General features: G+C 38.6%; 1 protein-coding gene across 2 annotated transcripts in view; it reads left to right on the top strand.

Moving 5' to 3' along the window:
* The window catches only part of GRM7 (glutamate metabotropic receptor 7), an 861,618-nt gene extending 858,180 nt beyond the window's left edge, over nucleotides 1-3,438 (top strand). For both annotated transcript variants that reach the window (XM_045832271.1, XM_045832270.1), the window contains one exon: nucleotides 2,310-3,438. In XM_045832271.1, coding sequence (XP_045688227.1) covers nucleotides 2,310-2,359 — 50 coding nt within the window. In that variant the 3' untranslated portion in view covers nucleotides 2,360-3,438. The remainder of the gene's footprint in view (nucleotides 1-2,309) is intronic.
* Nucleotides 3,439-22,432: the final 18,994 nt, after the last annotated feature.

Below are 22,432 nucleotides of genomic sequence, written 5' to 3'. Positions count from 1 at the left end.
TACATAAATTTCCATTCTAGGACCTGCACAACTCCATTATCATTTTGTTGCAATGTTCCTAAGCTATTCTGAGAAGAAAGGGTACACTAAGGCTAATCATTTGTATAGATCTTTGTAATTTAAAAATACATTTTTGTATGTTACCAGGTGAGAAATAGGTATTTCATACATTCATGCCATTCACAGCCCAGAGGGTGAGAATTATTCTACCCATTTTACAAAAGCTCAGAGAAGTTCAGTGTCATTGGACTGATCTAAGTTACATCTCAAGTAAGTGACTGAATCAGAACCTGAGTATGTGAACCCAGAACCCTCATTTGTAAATTATGGATTATAAATAGAATTTACCTCAAAATTACTTGAGAACATGGGAATATAATCCATGCCAAGCATCAGTGAATTTCCATTATTATTATCATTTCTAATATTTTAAAAAATACATCATCTTGATTATAGCTTAATGCAACCCAATGCTCAGCCTTCCAATACAAGGGAAATATTTTCTAAGTTCTCAATTATTTTTTTTTTTAGCAATGACTCTTCCTGGGTGCTTGGTGTTTTAAAATAATCTATTTGAAGAATTTCAAATATGTTTTGCTTCTTTTTGCTAGACAGTTCTTGATTAATCACACAATGGAGGTCATCTCAGATATTTAGGTCACTATAAGCTTCTGGGCTGGTTTGTTCCCCACTCCCTCCACTTTTTCCTGAGGATAACTAACATCTTGGCATTTGACCAGGCACACTGTCACTATTTCTTGCAACTATCAGTTGGAGTTTTTTAGTTGTGACTTAAAGGTTTAGTTATGATTTCAGAGGAAAAGGAAAAAAATGACAACTTCTTTAGAAATATTCTTATCCTTATGTTTAAACCACACTTATTGCTGAAGACAATAAAGGCTGTGATAACAGAGAACCTTCTTAGAAACTCATGGGTGACTGAAGCCATGTGTTTTACTGAGTGAAGATGCATTGTGACCATTCTCACAATTGGATTTTTCATGGGACCCTGAATTTCATGTAATTCTATTTTTTTCATGTAACTTTAGCTAATTAATACAATGTGATTTATTAGAGAAATGAGTCTTCAAAATTCAGACATTTCCAGGAGTACCCAAATTTTGAATCCAGAAAGTAAGATGTCTTTCTGTAAAGTGGAGATATGCTATATGCATCTGCAACTTCCTGGCTGCGTCAGATATAAACCCCCTCTCAGTACTTTAATGTGGCTTCTCTGTTCCTCTAAATTCACATATAAATCTCTACTTAATATGTCTAGAAGAATTCTTGCTACTTGTTTGTGTTAAATAAATAGTACCATTTAGAATCTAAAAGTGTAAGTAAAATAAGCCATCTGTAAATGCTACTTGACAATTGTTTTGTGTCTAAAAGAAGCAGATGCAAAACCACTAAGATTTAATGAATAAAGAACATATCACATCAAAGCAATTGTATTGCTTGGTACTGAGAAGCAGAACATGAAGCTGAGTCATACCTTGGGACCTTGATGTCTGTTTCCAGCTTAAGGACAGGAAAGGGTCTGATTTGTTCATCAGCTGCTCATCAGTGGCCAGCCTTGTGTCAGCAAATGGTAGGCAATCAACATGGATCTACCAAATCAATGATTGAATAAATGAGTGAGTGAAGGCAAAATCACTGTACCAAACATTGTAGAAAAATAATTTATTGTAGAAAAATAATTTATTCTACATTTAAGGAAAAAAATGTAGGCTGTGTTGAGACACCTGCAAGATTTAAGTAGCTTCAATCCTTGATGAAAACAGTCCTGCAAATTACCATTTACAACTTATTATGATAATACTATAAAAGTCAACCTACAATAATCTGACTCTGTGACTCAGAACTGGAGAAGGCACTTCAATTGACCTAATCTTTAGTTGACCTCAGTAGATTCCAGAGATGCAAAGGTCATTTATTATGAGAAGGTCTGGGAGATGATCACACAACAAAATACAATGCAACATGAATGGGGCTTTTAAAGGTAGGGTCAGCTAATTAGAAAGCATGATATCCACTGATAACTTTATAAATGTTACAAAATATAAAGACGAAGATTAAATACATCTCAGAATAGTGAAACCCAAATGGTTGGAGAATTACTGGGCGCTCCAGATTTTAGTGGACAAAGCCTTATAAATAGTCATAGGAATCCAAAGTGATTTGTGTGTCCCTCAGTGGTACATGGTCCCATCTTGACTTTGTCCCCAAGTCATTGCAGATCTAATTCTGCTCCTACCATTGCAAATAGGGTCATTGCCACACTGACTTTTTCCCTTTTTTTTTTTTAGGCCCTGCTGCAAAAAAAAAGTACGTCAGCTATAATAACCTGGTTATCTAAGCTGTTCCATTCCATGGAACCACGGAGGAGGAGGACACTCAGTTATCTTGTCCCCCAACCTGGCATAGGACTCTTTCGTCCTGCCCGCTGCCATCACTGGAGGAACATCCCCAGCTGGGAGACCAATGTGAGAGGATCCAAGTGTTCTACACAGCTGCTTTATGAAATATTCCCACTTTCTCTTGGCTTAATAAGTCAGTGGCATCAGCACTGCCAACTTGGCTGCAATTTTGGACCTGCCTCGCCAAGGGAGTGTTGAGACTCAAGTCCCACCTAGGTTCTCTAGGATGAACCACTGAGAGCCACAGTGATGTTTTGGGGCTGACCTGTCTTTCTACGTATGTACTTCCAGGTTGCAAGGTTTTGAAATTTTCTGTACAGTTCGTGGGGACTTTTGCACTTTGCCATCTGATGTTGTACCTCAGTTCACTGTTTGTTTTCGAATGCCCTGTTTTCATAGAGCCCTATTCTCTCAGACGGTGACATATTTGGGAAAATTTTAAAACAATTACAATTTTAAAAAGATCTCAGCAGACTAAAAGACAAGTTTAAACCACATATGTACATGACTGTATAATTATGATTATAGTACCACTGCAAATCATGTTATTTTTTTTAAAGACAAAAAGATACTTAAAGACCAATAACTGTGCTGATAAAGTAGATCCCACCTATCTATCATTGGTAAGTGATAGGTCACACAAAAGGAAGTTATGGGCTGAACTGAATAGAGGTCTTGATCTTTGGAATGCATGCCCGTAATGTATTTTACAGTAAATGTTAATAATATGTTCAATATTTGTATTTGTGTTCTCTTCTGTTATTTTATTTAGGGTATGGATATTTTGCAATAAATTTAATAATGATTAAGCTATTTGGAGAAAAGAATATGGATTTTTCATGTCTTGAGGTTTTGTTCATGCCCCTCTATGACTGACCAGTGTGATAAGGACTTTACAAAAAAAGCATGTATGTTTTTTACTGTTTGTAATAAGTACTTTCGTTAATCTTGCTGCTTATGTGCCAATTTAGTGGAAAAACACCCTTGCTGAAAAATTCCTTCTTTCCATTCTTTCAATTCTGTGATATTGTCCAAGAATGTATCAATAAAATACTTTGGTTAACTTTTTTATTTTCTGCAATAAATATTTTTAGTTGTGTATCCCCTTTTAGTTACAGTTTATTTCATAAAATCTGAAGTTAGGAAACAATGGAGACCAAATTTGTTAAAGGAACACACCTCAACTCACAACTACAGCCATACCTGGAATGCATATTAAAAACTCAGAGGTCTAAAGTCTCTCAAGAGGAACTACTACAAAGCCCATGCATTTTGCCTTTTCATAATTGAAGTTGAAACCTGACAACCCTCAGACATTTACTCAGCAAGTTACCTGTCAAAAATAGCAAAAGTGCCAGAGGAAAGAGAAAATAAGAAATACTAACTTCAATAAACAGCAGTCTGGAGACAATTGAGTGAAAAGATAAACATTTCTGCAACACTTAAAGGACATAAGTGAGTAAAGATAACCATTATAAAGCATTTGTCTACATTTACAAACAGATATGGTGGCCATGTTGTTGATGGCAAGATTAAGATTCAGGATTCCCAAAACTCGACATTAGGAAATACCCTCATGAGTAGACTCATAGTAACTTGGGTGTCAGAAGCACACAAGAATATCTATTTGTGGAGTGATATTGGTCCTTAGCACTCAGGGATGGACCCCCAAAATCCAAAGTGTATGTAAATGACCTGTTGTGCATCTAACTGTGACTAATAAAGCCCACACCTGATTCCACCTTCAGAGTCAGCTGACCTCTTCCTGCTGTCTCTCAGCTCCCTCAGCCCAAGCTGTTTGTGTACAAAGACTGGGAAATTCATTCCAACAGCAGACTGAGAAAAACTCTCAGTTTTCCCTATCCCTTAAACACCCTTCAAATGATAGGCCATGGAAAAAAAATGATCTATCAAAACAAAACAAAAATAAATATTGGATTATTCATATTTTCAAGTTGTAGAGACAGACAGCCTACTATAAAACCTGACTCCTTTCCTGCTAGCTGTCCTTTTTTCATAAATATTCTGCATCCTCCATTTCCTGAACTGGAAAATAAATTAATACCACTACTTATCTCATAGGGTGAAGAGGGTTGGGAGATAAAATCCATGCAAAGGGTTGAGGACAGTGCTTGGTGCATGGCTAACTTGCCATACACATTACCTATTATGACCACCACTACTAACAGTATCAGCACACATCGAGGCTATTATATTTTGTCTTAAAAATAAAAGCATATAGTGCTTTCCCATTCCAGACCTAAAAAGAGAGTCTGTATCATAGCAAATAGGCAAGCCAGGCTGTCTTCTGGCCATGTTGTAGAAATTTCTTTTTTCCACAATGAAGCTTGAGTAAGAGCCTATCCCAATTATTCAAATGTCCAACCACGAATGTATGGGAAATAACAAATCTACCCCATTTAGGATCAGGAGGAGCTGGCTGACAAAGAAAGGCCTCTGTCTGCGGCTGGACCCACAGGACAGGACTGAGGTAACAGTGCTCATGATCAACACAAGGACAAAAGCTACAGCTTCTACAGCCTCTACAGCACTATGTACAAGACATTGTTATTTATATACATTATATACTTTATATATTATAAACTGTATGTATATTATATCTATTACAATGTATATTGTATAGACATCAATTTAGTTAATATTTGACATGCAGGTTGAACATCTTCCACAGCCCCCACCATCAGGGCAGCAGTTGAGTGAAAGCGTGCCAGGAGCCATGGGACAGACTAGAGAACATTATCTGCAGCAGGCAGGCAGCATAATGACGTTAACCTCCTCCAGCCACACAGTTCCCTGCCCTTCCGCACACACGCCAAGCATCTCCCACCTCTCTTCTCTTGCTTAGCCCGATTCTCCCCAAATATCTGCATAATTTCACTTCCTCACTTATTTCTACCTTCCTCTTAACCATCATCATGTTGGAAGTCTTTTAGGACCCTAACAGGGCAGTCACCAATGCCATATCAGAGTGAATTCATTACCTGCTTTATTTTTTTGACACTTATTATTTGACTTCATAGATTTGATTTCTTGATTTTGTTGTTCCTTCTGCAGTAACGTCTAAGAGATAAGACATCCTCTGTTTTGCTCACTGTCATTTCCCAGCACTTACAACACTGTCCAACAAGTTGTCAGTCCATAAATATTTGTCAAGAAATCAGGGAAAGAAAAAGTAGGTGGGTGAAGTTAAAGAGCTCTAGAGTGTGAAAGAAGGGCTGGAGGAGCCTGAACTTGTGGGGTGGTTGTGGCAGGTCAAGAGGAACTGTGTCAACAGGAATTGGAGCTGGGGTTTTTTTTTTATTATTTTTTTGTTATTCAATTACAGTTGTCTGTATTTTCTTCCCACCCCCTCCAAACTCACCTCCCTCCCTTGTTTCCATCCTCCCCCTTGGTTGTGTTCTTGTGTCCCCTACCTCCTCCCCTCTGGCTATTGTTAGATTGTTCTTAATTTCAATGACTCTGGTTATATTTTGTTTGCTTTTTTCTTTTGTTGATTATGTTCCAGTTAAAGGTGAGATAGTATGGTATTTGTCCCTCACAGCCTGGCTTTGGAGCTGGGTCTTTAAAGACAGACAAGACTCAGGTAATCAAGAGGAGGAGAAGAGAGTGAACACTTTCCTGGGCAGTAAAGAAGAGAGCTACTTCTATTAGGTATGATTTCTTTTCATCAAAAAATGAACTGCTTTCTTAGAAAGTAAAGTGGGAACTTGAGATACAAACCCTTTCACTTGAAGAAGGAAGACAAACACAGGGAGGTGGCACAGCACGAAAACACTGATTCAGAACCAGAACACCTGTGTCAGAGAGCTGAGCTCCCCCACCGATCGGCTGTGCTGTCTCAGGCCATACACACAGCCCTGGGACCCTCGAATCTCCATCTTTACAATGGACATAGAACATGGGCTCAAGTTTTTTCATTCATCAGGCCAGTCTGTTTGAATTTGATCTGAAATGTTAACTTCACAATCAAAATGTGTTCAAGTCTGAACAAAAAATTCTAAAACAGTGTTAGAAGCAATTGCTGGGTACAAGTGGGGAAGAATAATTGCTTCTTTGCTGTCAATGAGATTAACTCAGACTAAGGTATCCAGCAGGGCTTTTGGCCACCATTTTACACAAACAAATGCAATTAGGCTCCAATAGACTAAATATCCCTCAGCCTCTCAATAACATAGCTGCTGCTATGTTATTTCCAACTTGACCTATTTTCATCTATTAAATTATCCTTCTGCAAAATTTGCATTATCATGCCATTGTAACAGGGTGCAACCAAGAGGGGGGCCCCAAATAGGGATTTGGAATGAAGTCCAGAACTCAAGGTATCCAGGAAATATTAGGATGTCCTCACTGCCCTCCCCCCCCTCGCCCCCGCTACAGGTGTGGTTGGGGGAAGGGACACATGGAGCAGGGCCATTGAGAGCTATTTTGCATAGCAACAGCTTTGCAGCTAACCTCTGGTGTGGTCATTTAACATATCTATAACTTTTAACTGGTTGCATAGATATGTTAAATAGCTGTGGCCATGCTCTGAGTCAGGAGAATGGAAGTAACTCCCCCCCTCCCTGCAAGAGGTAACTGGGGGTGCAGGTCCCCCGAGTTACAGTGCCTGCGTGGGAGCTTGGAGAAGATTGGCTCCATGACATGGGGCCATGCCTGCCCAGACCCAGGATGGCAGCCCAGGGAAGCTGGAAGGATATGGGAGTGCTGGCAAGTGTGATCAATTGTGTGAGGAATCAGAAATGGGGCTGCAGAGGGGGATTGGCTTGGAGATTTAAACCAAGACTCAGCAGCCATTGGAGGGAGAACCATGTGGTTTTGGCAGAGTGGAGACTCCCACAGCCCTATGAGAGAATAACCATGCAGCTTTAGCAGAAAACTGCCACTCGGCTTTGGCAGAGTGGCAACCCCCCTCATCGCACCCATTGCGGAGAGAGAACCACACAGCTGTGGCAATAGAAAGGAGAACCATGTGGTTTTGCCAGAGTGGGGACTCCCATGGCCCTGTGAGAGAGAATCGCCACTCAGCTTTGGCAGAGTGGAGAATCCTCCCCTCCTCGCAGGCAGTGGTAAGAGAACCATGTGGCTTTGCCAGAGTGGGGACCCCTGCAGCTTTAGAAGGGGGAACCACCACCCAGCTTTAGCAGAGATCCCACGGACACAGCTGATGGTGCCAGGAACCAAGGGAGGCCTACCAGCTGAGATGGATTACTAGGAAGAACCAGGGGCTGCCTGAGCCATGGACTTCTATTTCTTGTCCTGAGAAACAGTACCCCAGGCTGAGCAAAGGGGGAAGGAAAGATTGTGTGTGTTTTAAGGGACTTTGGGATTTTGATGAAGACATTAGGTCACTACTTTAAGTCTGTATAGCATTAAATAAACATTTCCTTTCCTTTTCATGAATCTCTGGCATTGAGAGATGTCTTTCCTATAAGGTGGCGGGCATAACGAACCTTGGGGGTTTCTTTCGGGTAATAGTACATTGTCTTCACCCCCCCCACCCTCGTGTTCTGTAACACCATTTCTTGTCTGTTTAGATCCTGATAATTATACTTATTTTCTACTCTTTCAATCACCTGGGTGGGATGAGTCTGCCTTACCAATCCTCAGCCAGGGCAGTGATAACATTCAGGAAATGACAGAAGCTGGAGTAGGCCCTGGGGGCTTCCACCAGAGATCCATGACTTAACTGGCTTTGGTGCATTAATCAGCTTTACACGGATACAGTTATGGTCATTTCTCTAGTTAGAACCCCCACCCCCCACTAAAAAAACAACAACAATAACAACAACAACAACAACAATAAACAGCAGAAACAATCATCTTGTATCATTTCCTCTTGCTCAATAAAAAAGAAAGTAACCAAAACAAAGGATGTTTGCCATGCCTTGTGAGTCAACACACTTGTATCTAGGGTGTTTCTCTGACTCTCCATCACAGAAGAGAGGTCAGACCAACAAGCCTATCATTCATGAACCATGAGTGACTTCTGGGGATAACTTCTTCCCTCTCCATGTGTTAATAAGACATTGGCCTGGAATTCTGCCAGGGAATTAAATCAGGTTCATAACTTATCCATAAGGTCTTTTGCTGATGAAGTTCTGGTCATGTCCACAACACCTCAAGACACTGAGCACACTCCCACTCCCCAGAACTCCCCACAGAAGAGTGGGGAGGACAGGACATCTCTCAAAACTTGGAGGAAAACACCAGTGTCCTCACACTTCCAAACTCATCCCCAAGGCCTGGGATCAAACATTGGTTGCCAACCTTGATTTTGACCTAGTGGTCTATTATGTTTGGCCAATAAGCAATAATGTGAGTACTTCCCAAGGAGGTAAGGGAAACTCAAGTACGTAAGTCATGTAGAACACCCTTTTCTCTCATTCACGTGACCTGCCTATCATCTGCCTTTCTTTGACCCTGAACCTTCATTATGCTTCATGTCTCATATGTCAATATGTTTATCCTGCCTTTTTTGTTCCATTCTTTTACTAACTTTAAAAGGAGTTAGTACATTAATCAATGGGGAGAAAATGGAGGCAAGGTTCAAATTCTGATTTCTTTCCTACAACTTATCTTTGCAAATGATTCTCAAACCTTAGTGTGCCTATGAATCACTCAGGCATCTTATTAAAAACGCAGATTCTGATTCAGCAGGTAGAGGCAGGATTCTCCATTTCTAATAAACTCTGTGGAGATGATCACACCAGTACATTAGATTCATGAAGGGGCTTTAAAATATATTCTTGGACAGACTCAAGAGTCCATTGTAATTGGTCTGCAGTAAAGCCTGGGCATTTTTTCTTTCTCCACAAACTTCCCAGATGATTTTGATGAGTAGGGTGGAAGATTACTGTTCTAATCCGGTGGGCCCAAAGTTTTAGTGAGCATCAGAATTTCCTGGAGTGTTTATCAAAACACTCAAACCTGAGCCTGGGCGGAGAGTTTAATTCATTAGGTACAGGGTGGGGCTGGTAATTTGCATTTCTAATTCCCAGTGCAGTTGATGCTCTTCCTCCAGGGACCACACATTTTGAACCACTGGTCAAGTCTAAGCAACCAAACTGCTCTTTCCACATTCTGGCTTTGCACATGAGAAAAGGTTAAAACAAACAAGCAAAAGATACTTTTATTGGACCTAACACATTGTGCAAACCTCCACTCATTCTGAACTTTAAACTTTAAACCCAACTCCTGTTTCCATCACTGTTTTGCAGTGGTCTGCATTTGCCTGCCTTCCAGCTTTCGCATGAATTTGTTAAAACCCAAGCAACTGGAAAGTTTGCTGTGTACCCACATTTGTCTCTTTGAATTATTTTTGCTTTTTTTTTTCTTTCCTGGGGTCATGGCCAGACATTCAGAATTCTACTTCTCAGTACCTTTCCCTGCCTTGGATCTGCCATCTTCCTATCTCTGGGTTCAGGTTCATTCCCATATTTTGACTTTAAAAATTGTTATTCTAAAAGTATTTTAGGGTAGTTTTAGGTTTACAGAAAAATTGAGCATAAAATACAGATAATTCCCATCTACCTTTCCAAAGCCTCATCTGTCCACTTGGCTTTGTGCAGGCTCCTGCCCCCCAGCTCAGGAGTTCAGATGATGTTGCTGCTTTCCCCCCAAATTTCTTCTTGACTAGGCCCTCCGACCTGGTCTGAATTAGGTTCAAAAAAGCAATTCCTTTCTCTCCTTCACCCCAAGGTTGTTATAATATTCAGTGGAAGAACATTTAATCCACAAATGATTGGAGCACTTACTATATACACTAGGCATTGATCTAAATTCTTAGGGACACAGCAATTAGGTAGGAAGCCCAATCCCCTGCCCTGGAGAAGCTTCCATTCTACAGCAAGGTCTAGTGTTTCTCACATACTTCACTTTTATGCACAGGTGATCTCTTCAGAATAAACATCCAGAGACACTGCCAGCAAGCCAACCGAGAGCTTTACTCTCCTCACTGTATTTCTCTTCTTCCTCCATCATTCCTCACTTCTACTTAGGAAATTTGGATACACTAACTCTTTTCTTTGCTTGCTGTTACTTTGATGTACTGCCCTGTGGACTCCAAGAGGACAGAGAGATCCAAGCAGGCAGATCCCCAGCTGAGTACACACCTGGTTTCACAGTTGAGAAATTGCATTTGCCTCTCAACTATAGGAACCGATTCACTACAAGAAAGGGAAATCCTAGGGAGCAATTATTCTGGGTTAGCCAGCCAGCCAGCCAACCGGCTAGCAGCATCCCTTGTTAGAGAAATTGGCATCTTTCTACTCTCTCCTCTAAATAAACAGAGCTCTCCAGCAAATTCTGCATATGGCTGCTGAGCAGGACAATGATGGAGTTCATCTTGGTGACTGTCATCCACCCAGTGAACATTTACTGCTAGAGAAATTGGGTCAGGAAATTGACACTGGCCCCCAGGGACCAGGGCTTCCTTTCTACCCCCCAACAATTTGTGAACAGAGCCATTCATCAGGCACTTGGTATGTGCCCAGCCCTACATTAAGCAATCAATATTCATTTCATTTAATTTTGAAAACAGCTTTGTATGGGAGGGATTAATACTATCATTTGAAAGAGTAACAAAAGAAAGGACAGAATAGAAGAATTTCCTTAATGTCATGCAATTGGTAAATCGCAAAGCTGTGATTTGAACCCAGACCTTACTGACTCTGAACCCAATACTATCAAATTCTAAATTATAATGCCCAAAACACTATTCTTACTCACCCAAAAATAGCAATTACAATCACAATAAAAATAATAAACCCCTAACCAGAATAAGATTTTTACCAGATAAGTGTATGTATGGACAATATGTAATTATTATAGTAACATAGACTATTAAACAGTATTAAAACTGATTCAGAAGAACAATGTTATAGAAAATGTATGTTCAGTTATTTTCAAGGTCAGTCCAACTACATAAATATACACATACATGCCAGGATAAAGCTTGAAATACATACAAAATGAGTTATGCAATTACGAATTATTTTTTACTCTTAATTTTTCCTGTGTTTTTTGTTTCCTTTTTTGTTCACATGAGCATGAACTCTACTTATAATCAGGAGGGAAAGTAGTTTTAAAATCATCCTGTGGATTTCTGCTAAGATTGCAAACTAGCACATTAGGCTGACTCCCTAGCACAAATCACCTCTGGACACAAATTCTTTAACAGCCCTTCTGGCCCTGAGTTTGCATTAGAATCTTGGGGCAGGGAAGGGCTTTTGAAAAAAATACTGATGCACAAGCTCCACCCAGACTAACAAAAACAGAAATTTTGGAGGTAAACATAGACACTGATATATTTTTAAATCTCCCCACAGTAAGGTTTTGATAGAAACATGGGCATCAGGAGTCAGGACTTGCATGGAGACTAGGAATTAGGAATGATGACCCACCCCACACATCATAGCTCTCACCATACACTCAACCCTCACACGGCACAAACAGAGAAGTCAAAACCCACAACACGGTGGAATGAGAGCCAAGAAATGGAATTACGCATTGGGCTCTTTGTCATGGATAGACATGAAAATAATGCACTATTCTTGTGAGAAACATTTGAAACACTTGTTCATATTATATACAAAATAATCAATTCTAAGTGAATTAAGAATATAAATGTCCAAAGGGAAAAAATGAGTATTTATAAGGACATATAGCCCTGACCAGTGTGGCTCCATTGGTTGGAGTGTCCTCCTGTAACTGAAAGGTTGCAGGTTCAATTCCCGATCGGTCACATACCTAGTTTATGGGTTCAATCCCCAGTCCAGTTGTGTGTGGGAGGCAAACAATCAATATTTCTCTCTCACATTGATGTTTTTCTTTTTCCCTTCCTCTCTCTAAAAGCAATGAAAATAATGTCATTGGGTGAAAATTTCTAAAAAATTAGAAAAAGAAAATATAAAGGAGTATCTTTCTGACCTTTTGTGTAAGAAATGGTTTCTTAAAGAAAACAGAAAAGGGAATAAACATAAAAGGAATACTGTATTTTTGCCATGTATAATGTGTACCCCCATTTTTGTGTGCATTATACAAACCCATGGTATATAATTATCCATGGTATATAATCCATGATATATAATCATCATGCCTATGTACAGAGTACATCCTTATTTTTCCCCAAAAAATTTGGGCAAAAAAATGTGCATCCAACATGACAAAATATGGTAATTAATTTTGATTACATTAAAATCTAGACAACTATTCACAAAAAAATGATCTGAAGAAAGTTAAGGTAAAACTACAATCTGTAAGACAATATTTATAAAATATATGCATTGAATAATTAATATTAAAAATATATATTAGGAATAACTATATATATGAACATGGAATATACATATTAGAAATATATATGGAAGGCATACAAGTGAATAAAATGTTAAATATATATCCTATAAGTAGGTTTCATATATACATATATAATAAGTCAGTAAGATAAAGGCAAACAACTCAATACTTTAAAGAATAGGCATTTGACCGCCCTGGCTGGTGTGGTTCAGTGGAATGAGTGCTGGCCTGCTAACGAAAGGTTGCTGATTCAGTTCCCAGCATGGGTACATGTCTATGTTGCAGGCCAGGTCCCCAGTGGGGGACACACAAGAGGCAGCCTTACACTGATGCTTCTCTCCCTCTCTCCCTCCTTTTCCCCCTCTCTAAAAATAAATAAATACAATCTTAAAAAAAAAGAATAGGCATTCAACCAAAGAGAAAATTATGAAACTAATATATATAAAAAGAGATTCTCAATTTCAATAGTAATCAGGGAAAAGAAAATTGAGGTTACAATGAGAGAACATTTTACACCCCACCCCATTTAACTGGCAATGTCAAAAAAATGTCAGTACAAGGGATTTCAGAAGTTACTGGTCTAAGTATTAACTGGTACTGCCATTTGGGCAAACAATTTCCATTTTATAAAGTTGAACATTTGTGTTAATTATGACCCAGCAACTCTACTGCTTGCATTGACCCAACAAGAACTTTCTGACAGGTGACACAGGAGACATGTAGGAGACATTAATAATAAATAGCTCTGTTCACAATTATGAAAACCTGGAAATAGTCCAATGTCCACTGAATGAAAAACAGACAAATAAACCACAGTGTAGTCATACAATGAAATGTGATGGCACAGTAAGATCAATGAAATTACTTGGATATATCTTAACATAATATTAAGTGGAAAAAGCAAGTACTAGAAGACAATAAAATTGAGGATCATGGTTATCTGTAGGGACAAAGAGGGAAATAAGATAAGGAAGAAGGACTTAGGCAGATATGAATTATTAGTAATGAGTTCTTTCTGGCTGAAAGTTAGCAAGTGCTCATTGCTATGTTATATTATTAAAACATAAATAAGGTGGCATAGATCAATAAGTATATTTCATGTATCAGGGATGACAACTACCTCAGTACCTTTGTGGCTACACACAAAATACATACACAACAATCTCAACTAAGACCCCAGTCTTCCCACTATACAGTCTGAAATGACATGATTACTATGCTTCTTGGACTACTTGCTAAACCACACTCTTATAACTGACATCAGAGTTATTAGCAAAGCACCATCATATCTGCTGTCTCATTTAATTAGGTGTGAAATTCTGTTCTATTCCCATTTCACAGAAGATGAACCTGGGGAGGAGTGGAGTTAATTAAGTTAACTAAGTTAGTCTTACTGTTAGCAAGTGATAGAGCCAAAGTATTCTTTCTAAGCATCTCGGAAGCTCTAGAACGAGTCTGCATGTACTTATGAAAGAGAAACACAGCCACCAGCTCAACAATATGCAGACCACCTGGGTCCCTTTTGCCCCTAGTGTTATTTCTACTCTCATGATCAAGAATCTATGCTAGTAAAAGCTATAACTTTTCTCCATTGGAAGAGAGGAAGTTATTTCCCTTTGCAAGCTTCAGAAATTGGCTTCAATAGTCTAATATTCTGTTAGTCCCACTTAGAAACATGAATCCTATGTTTCTATCTGGTGACACTTAAAAAGTTAAGATCAGACATCCTGGCTGCTGGGGGGAATCTCATGTCTACAGTAAAAACCCATCAGAGAGAAATAAACAATTTATGAACCAGTTATTTTTATGAAGATTGAGCTTCTAAATTACAGTAACAAGATGTAGCACTGAAAATCCAGCTTCCTGTTAAATCCCCCAATCTAAAGCAAATTGAGATGGTTGGCCCCACCAACCATAACCCACTCTGTCATCTCATTCTCTACTATTGACTTTTCATTCCTTCTCTCCTGAAGGGAAGTAATCTATAATACCAATCAAAATTAAGTTCAGGGATTTCCTATTTAGACAAGTCCATTTCTATCTCTGAACAGAAAATGTGGCAGAATTATGGATAAATCTTTTTGAGAGATTCCTTAATACCTCTCATATTCGCAATCTTAGTTGTATTTTCTTCATCTAAAAACTTTCATTCCACAGTAAAAATGACTTGTATGACTCACTAGGATACATGCATTTGTTCTGAACACAAGCTTCCAACCAAATTTTCTAACACTTGAATAATTGGAATATAAATATCACTGAATTTTAGGAATACGTACAGTTCCTTTCCTCATTCTTTTTGTGTAAAGACTCAAAAGTGAGAAAGACAAATCATATGTAAGCAAGAATTCCCCCACAATGTCAAGTCAGAAGAGGAATACCAAAACTGCCCTCAGGTCATCAGCAATCTAGAGGGAGCGACTTAAATATTAATTTGCTAAGTCTGCTGCTTTGCATTTCATGTAGACAGCCAAATCAATTAAGAACACTAATGAAGGTAATTGACACCCAAAAAGACCTAAGAGTGGAGTTGTACTTGGTCTACAACAGATTCCCTGGCTCCAATAGTTTTGCACTTTTTTCTTATCATGATCACAACTGTCCTGCATGATGGTGTTTTCAGAGAAAGAAAAATTGCATGTGTTATAGTGCAAAGAAGAAGAATTATAAAATGGAATGTGTAATACTGGGTTGGCCAAAAGGTCATTTGGTTTAGCACATAGTTGCCTTTAACTTCATTCAAAACAATTTGTTAAATTGTATTGTGACAGCATGCATTTAAAAAAAAGCATGCATTAAAAAAAAAACCTTACCAAAATTGGTGAATTTTTGTGTAGTCATTTTAATATTGAAGATGGAAGAAAATGTGCAACATTTTCTTAATTTATGCTTTGTTATTTCAAGAAAGGTAAAAACACAACTGAAATGCAAAAAAAGGAAGAAAGAAAGATTTGTGCAGTGTATGAAGAAGGTGCTATGACTGATCAAATGTGTCAAAATAGGTTTGCAAAGTTTCATGTTGAAGATTTTTTGCTGGATGATGCTCCACACAGTTGGGTAGACCACTAGAAGTTGATAGCAATCAAATTGAGAGCAATCATTAATTGAGAACAATCAACATTAAACCAAGTAGAAGTTAGCCAACATATTCAAAATACCCAAATCAATAAAGTGATTGGTGAAAATAAAAAATGTGGCTTTTATTTTACAACAAAAAAAAACCCTAAACAGACTTTTTGGTCAACCCAAGGCAAGCCCTTAACCACCATCACCTGATAATATGCAGTTGATTCCTCGAGAACAATGGTTTTCAAACTTTAATGAGCATCAGAACACCCATGGAAGATTTGCTTAAAGGGAGGCTGGTGGGCTCACTCCCAGCATCTGATTTAGAAGCACTGGAATGAAAGCAGAGAATCTGCATTTCCAGCCAGTTCCCATTGCTGACCCTGCTCAGGACCACACCTAGAGAACAGTGCCCTGGAAGGCCCCTGGACAAAAATGAGGTAGGAACATAAAAAAGCAATGTCCTTCTCTAAGGTCATCACTCTCACATCTAGACAAGTTGAAGTCTGTATCTCTGAACAGAAATTGGCAGAGCTACACAGAAATCTCTTTCAAACATTTCTTAATACTAATAAGTAGTAATTAATAAATACTACTATTATAAGTGGCATGTAGAGGATGAGCTCAGATTCAAAATCGTGAAAGTCAGAGTTATGTGATAAAGCAAATATGGCCAAGTGGAAATTGTTTAGTTTAGGCAGTAGTGTATAAGCTTCACTGTATAATATTTCCATTTGTATATGCTTCAAAATTTCATAGTAGGTTTTTAAAAAATCTAACTTCAAATTTTTCAGTCATATTTGGGATTTCACAAAACTCCATAATTAAATGCATTTTACTCCCCCCCCCCATATTTTAAGGGGTTACATAAATTAAATTATATGACTGGCACACAAAAAAAGTTTTTAAAATTTTTAAATGTTGGAGTGTTAGGAGTTGGGAATTGGAATGTCAATGGGTCCATGTGGGTGTCAGTGTGTAGGTAGGATATGTGGAAGCTGGATGAGGGACTGTGTCACTGAGGGAGTATACACATCAGAAACAAAGAATCTGGAAAAATTTTTAAATATTTAACAAACTGTATCAGTTAGGGTTGCATTTGTTTAAAGCAATAGAGAACTCAACATATAGGGGGTTATTTTTCTTAAGAAACAAAAACAGCCTGCAGGCAGAGAGGTAAGGCCTATTTCAACTGGTCAAGGATGGTGTCAAGAACCTGGGTTTTTTCTTCTCCTGCTCACACTCCACCTTGATGTGTGAAATTCCTCACAGTCACAAAGTGGCTGTTATACCTTCAGACTACACCCATGCTGTAAGCAGTACAAATACAAAAGCTACAAACCTCTTTCTGAGGCTTTGCCTCTATATTCAGGGAGTGAACTCCTTCTCCAAGAGTTATTAGTTTTTTGGCCACAAACACGTCACTTCGCCTCCTTTGCTGTATCCTGTTCAATGTATAGAATATAGATTACCAGGAATGTGCCTTGGCAGAGAAAACATTATTTCTCCAACTAATGTTCCAGAAGATGTTATAGAAACTCTTCCTATTTCTAGCAACTTCATTCTAAATAGTGGCAAATATTTAGAACACACAATTACTTCTATCAATAAGACAAATCTAAGAGTTCTCTAAATAACATCAAATTCTGGAAAACCTGCCAGAAATGTTCAAGCTGAGAGTAAAGAGAGACTTGTGCTAATTCTGGGGGAAATCTCCTCAATGAGAATTGCACAAATCAGAGAGGCTGAGCAGGCTGTATTCCACAAAGCTGTCTTTGGAAGCCTGTAAGTGGGTACCATCTTGACCACTGCTTAATCACACCACAGGAAGTGATCAGGGCTGGGAGGACCACTCTGGTACATTTTGCATAGCTCATCAGGCTGTTTCAGATGCCTGTTTGCTCTCTGGGCAGCAACAACTGGCTCCAAATTTATTCCCATTCTGAATCACATTTTAAGGTGAATTATTTATTCAGCCTCCACTGCAAGCACATGAGAAATCACAATGAGACATTCCATTTCAATCCATAATTTCTGTGCCAAACTGTCCTGGAACAGAACGCAGCATGGATCTAATCTGGCCCCTCCCTGATTTATTCCATCTCATCTGCCTCATACAAAAATTAAAATTTGGTGTAATTCCAAATTGTGGAGATATGTTTCCATCCAAAATGGGGACAGAACTAAACAAAGATACAATAAAGATGGTGCATTTCCATCCCCTTTAAATAAGATGCCTATACCTTTCATCAGTCTTTGCCTGGACATATCACCTATGATTGAAAAAGTTTTTAAATTTATTTTAATGAAGTTTCCCTCTAGTCCCATTTGTTAATTATTGGGTTGGACAAGAAGTCCATATTTTTTCCGTAAAATAAGAGACATATTTTTTATTTTCACCAGTCAGTTGATTGATTTGGGTATTTTGAGTATGTTGGCTAACTTCCACTTGGTTTAATGTTGATTGTTCTCAGTTAATGTTTTAATTTGATCACTATCAACTTCAACCGGTCTGCCCAACCATGGAGCATTGTCCAGTAAGAAATCTCTATCACTAAACTTTGTAAACCACTTTTGATACAGTCAAACAGTCACAGAAACTTCTCCATACACTGCACAAATCTCTTTTTCAATTTCAGTTGTGTTTTTACCTTTCTTGAAATAACAAAGCAAAATATTAAGAAAATGTTGCTTATTTTCTTCCATCTTCAATATTAAAATGGCTATACAAAAATTCACCATTTTGATGTTTTCTAAAATGCACACTGTTATGACAGCTGTCACAATACAATCTGACAAAATTGTTTTGTATGAAGTTAAAGATTACTAACTGCTACTAGAGCCATCTTACTGAAAAAAAAACAAAACAAAAACACAAATGAACTTTCTGGCCAGCCCAATACCTTACTAGACTTTCTGATAGCCCTTCAAAATCAAACAGAAATTGTGTAATCATTTTCCCAGTTCAGCCCACTTAGCAAACTAGTAAAGTATTATACAAATATAAAGCCATGCTGATGGTTATGTTTATCTATTGTCAAGTTCAATTCTCAGGCTTATATCTATTCACTCGTCTCCTCCAAGCTGCATTTTCATTTCTGGAATACTTGTGAACACAGAGTTAGGATTGCTGTGTAATGAAGACAGGAAAAGTAAGGACAGTATCACAGCACTGATAACTCACTGTGTGTTGAACATTGGGATTCTTCTCTCAACTACCTTCCATACTTCTAAAGAAAGGAGGAAAAAAGCTGAAAAATACATTTACCAGATTCCTTTGCAGCTAAGCTTCTGATTATAAATTAGTTTTCACTATTTAAAAGCACACATGTGAGATTTAGACAATAAGTACAGTGGATAATTAAAAAATATATTTATTCAGAAAAAGGCAAGATGAGAGAAAAAATTAAATGGTAGGACAAAAATCATTAGTAAGCATAAACCTAAATTAATCATCAATTGTGTTCAATAAGAAGTTAATAATGCATGCTATTTAAAAGACAAAGACTGTTGGATTTTTAAAGAAGAACTTTAAATTGCTCACAAGAGATGCCTTAAATACAGTGCACAGAAAGGTTGTCAGTGAAAGAGTAATACAGGCCTGAATGGTGGAAACCAAGATATGGAGTACTAGTCTCCAGAATGTGTTGCCTTTCTGGGAAAAATGGTCTTCACAGATGTGAGTAAAAGAAGGGCCCTGAGATGGGGACATGATCCTGGATTATCATCTTGGTGGGCTCTAAATGCCATCATATACATAAGGGGGAGGCTGAGGGACATTTGATACACAAGAATGAGGAGAAGGTGATGCAATTAAGAGGCAGACAAAGGAGTGATGTAACCACAAAGGGATGCCGGCAGTCTCCAGGAGCTGGAAGAAGCAAGCAAGGGATTCTCACTTAAAGCCAACACCCTGATTTCAGCCCAGTGACTTCAGGCTGCTGGGCCCTAGAACTGTGAGATGATAAACTTTGTTGTTTTAAGCCACCAAGTTTGTGGTGATTTCTTACAGCTGCTCTAGAGAAAGAATACAAATGGAAAATCTCTCTTGCAAAACTGACCAGAGAAAGCTGGTATAACATTTCATAGTGAGTAAAAGAGAATAAAGTATATAATTTTGCTCTATTTTCCTTTTCTCCTGGGAAGCAAAATCATAAAATTGTAAATTTTTCTTCAAGCACCTTCCTTGTGTTCATTCGTATTCCAGGTGCCAAGAGCCAGTCTTCACAGTGGCAGAGCACACAGTGTCATGCAGACTTCATTCCTGCATCCTCGTGATTATGAAGAAGAGACCTTAAACTCTTAACAGCACTGGTGGCTCCAGAGGTAGTTGCAAGATTATTGGTCCTTATGACCAAGCAACAGGAACTAATCCACACTTTGCATGCCTGGCACTTATTTTTATTGTGAGGAGGGCCCTTTAAGGAAAGGAATATACATTTTTAATACAAACTTGTTAGGAATCCTCCCAGAGCCTAGGAAGAGGCCATGGCAGGGGCCCCTCACCTACAGTGCCTCAGCTCACAGTAAGGGAGCTGTTCTCAGAGCCCAGGCCAGAACCACAACTCCATCCTGGCCTACGAGTTTGTGAGCACTTAAGTCCCCATATTTAACCTTTTCCTGTGAAAATGTCTAAGGGAATTTCTTCACAGTAGCCTTACTGATACATCCTAAAAAAGCAACTTCCCCTATACAGGCTCCAGCCTCTCTTTCTGCCAGTCAAAGAATCCTGCCATGTTTCACATTCTAGGAACCCAAAGATAAACTATGCACTTGTGTTTTGGTTACCTGATGCCAAGGGGCTACTTTTCATTTCTCTTTGTCATTTCACCTAAACACACACCTATAATCCAAAGTTCTTCATACACCTTCCTCAGGGAATTGTGTTACAGAAGTTATCTGTACCTTTTTCCTACAAGGAGTAAAGAGGGTTTCTCTCCAAGGAATCATGTCATTATCTACTCTATTAACATGTTCATAATTTCTGCACAAGGGATCTCCCAGAGACGGTGTCATCAACTACATCAATCTGCAGGCCCTATAAGTATGAATATTGATTATATTAAAGCTTCAGTGAATGATTACATAGAGCACAATACTAGCAGAATACCAGACACTGAGAGACCTTAGCCAGTGTGGTCTTCATCCCATGAACCACTAAGAAAAAAGAGGGAAATCTGGATACACATCTTCAATATACAACATCTAGAGTCACCTAAGCTTAATCACCATTGACTAAGTTGAGGTATGTACTATATTTCCTTCCTCCTGTCAAATACCCATCACTGGGCTTTCTGAAAGACACACATGAATACCTCCTTTGCAAAATGGTGCATATCTCAGTTCAGGCTACTATCACCAAGATACTATAGACTAGGTGGCTTACATACAAAAAGCAACAAATTTATTTCATGGTTCTGAAGACTGGCAGTTTTGGTGTTTGGTGAGAGCCCACTTCCTGCTCCATAGATGGCTTCCTTCTTGCTATGTCCCTCACCTAGAGGGAAGTACAGGGTGGCTTTCCGGAGTCTCTTTTATAAGGGCACTCATTCTTCATAAGAGCTTCACCTTCATGGCCTAATCACCCCCAGTAGGCCTCACCTCCTTACACCATCCCTTTGAGGTTTAGAATTTACCATATGAATTTGGGGGAGACATCAACATTCAATCTACAGCAATAACAGTCTTATTCCATGAGGACAGTGTCTCATCTTATTTTGCCCTACATTGTAGTCCCAGCACCATAAATGACACATAAAAAGACTCAACACATACTTGTTAAATGAGTAATTAAAATCAGAACAAAGTGGCTTCTTCCAAGTGACTTTCTGCTTCACACCAACTAATTATCAGCCATTTACAACTTAGCGCTAATCTGAGAGTAAAAGTCTGTCAGAACTAATGGTCATTTTGGAGACTAACCAGGGTATTAAGCAATGAAGGCAGATTGGATCCCTCATTAATTAGGTTAACTTCCTAACAAGAGCACTCCCAGAGAGTTCCCTCACCCCATTCCACCATGTGAGTGCACAGTGAGAAAATGGCTTTCTATGAAACAGGAAGCTTGTCCTCCCCAAACACCAAATCTTCCAGTATGTTAATCTTGAACTACCCATGCTCTGAAACTGTAAGAAATGTTTGTTGTTTATAAACCACCCAGTCTATGATATTCTTGTTATAGCAGCCAGAATGGACTGAGACACTAGATAAGCCAGTTATCTGAGGAAGGTGAGATCCTTTGGACAGAAATGTGTGGGAACCAAGACAAGAAAAGTCACAGCTACACAGCACTGTGTGCCTGTGTGTGGTGGTGAGGAGGTGCTGGGGGAGTAAGTAAAAAAAGTAGGTTGAGCAACTAGATGAAGTACTAGACTCTGACTTGTGAAAGGGACTGAGGAATAGCTAAAAATAGGAATATATAACACTGAACTTTAAGTATTTTTGAAATTCTGTGACTAAAATCTCTTCATAATTCAAAGTATTCAGTAAATTCTTTTATGAAAACAAAAGCCTTGTAAGTGAATTTTCTGGGACCACACAAGATGAAGCATATAAATTTGAGAGAACATTATGTTTCTATAGTGGAGGTAGAGTTTTCCAACAACCTGAATTGGCAGGAAATTTTAGTT

This window comes from Phyllostomus hastatus, unplaced genomic scaffold (assembly GCF_019186645.2).
Source record: "Phyllostomus hastatus isolate PE091 unplaced genomic scaffold, TTU_PhHast_1.1 phas_contig_16, whole genome shotgun sequence".
Taxonomy (NCBI): domain Eukaryota; kingdom Metazoa; phylum Chordata; class Mammalia; order Chiroptera; family Phyllostomidae; genus Phyllostomus; species Phyllostomus hastatus.
The sequence above is the reverse complement of the archived record's forward strand: the minus strand, read 5'-3'. Positions and strand labels throughout refer to the sequence as shown.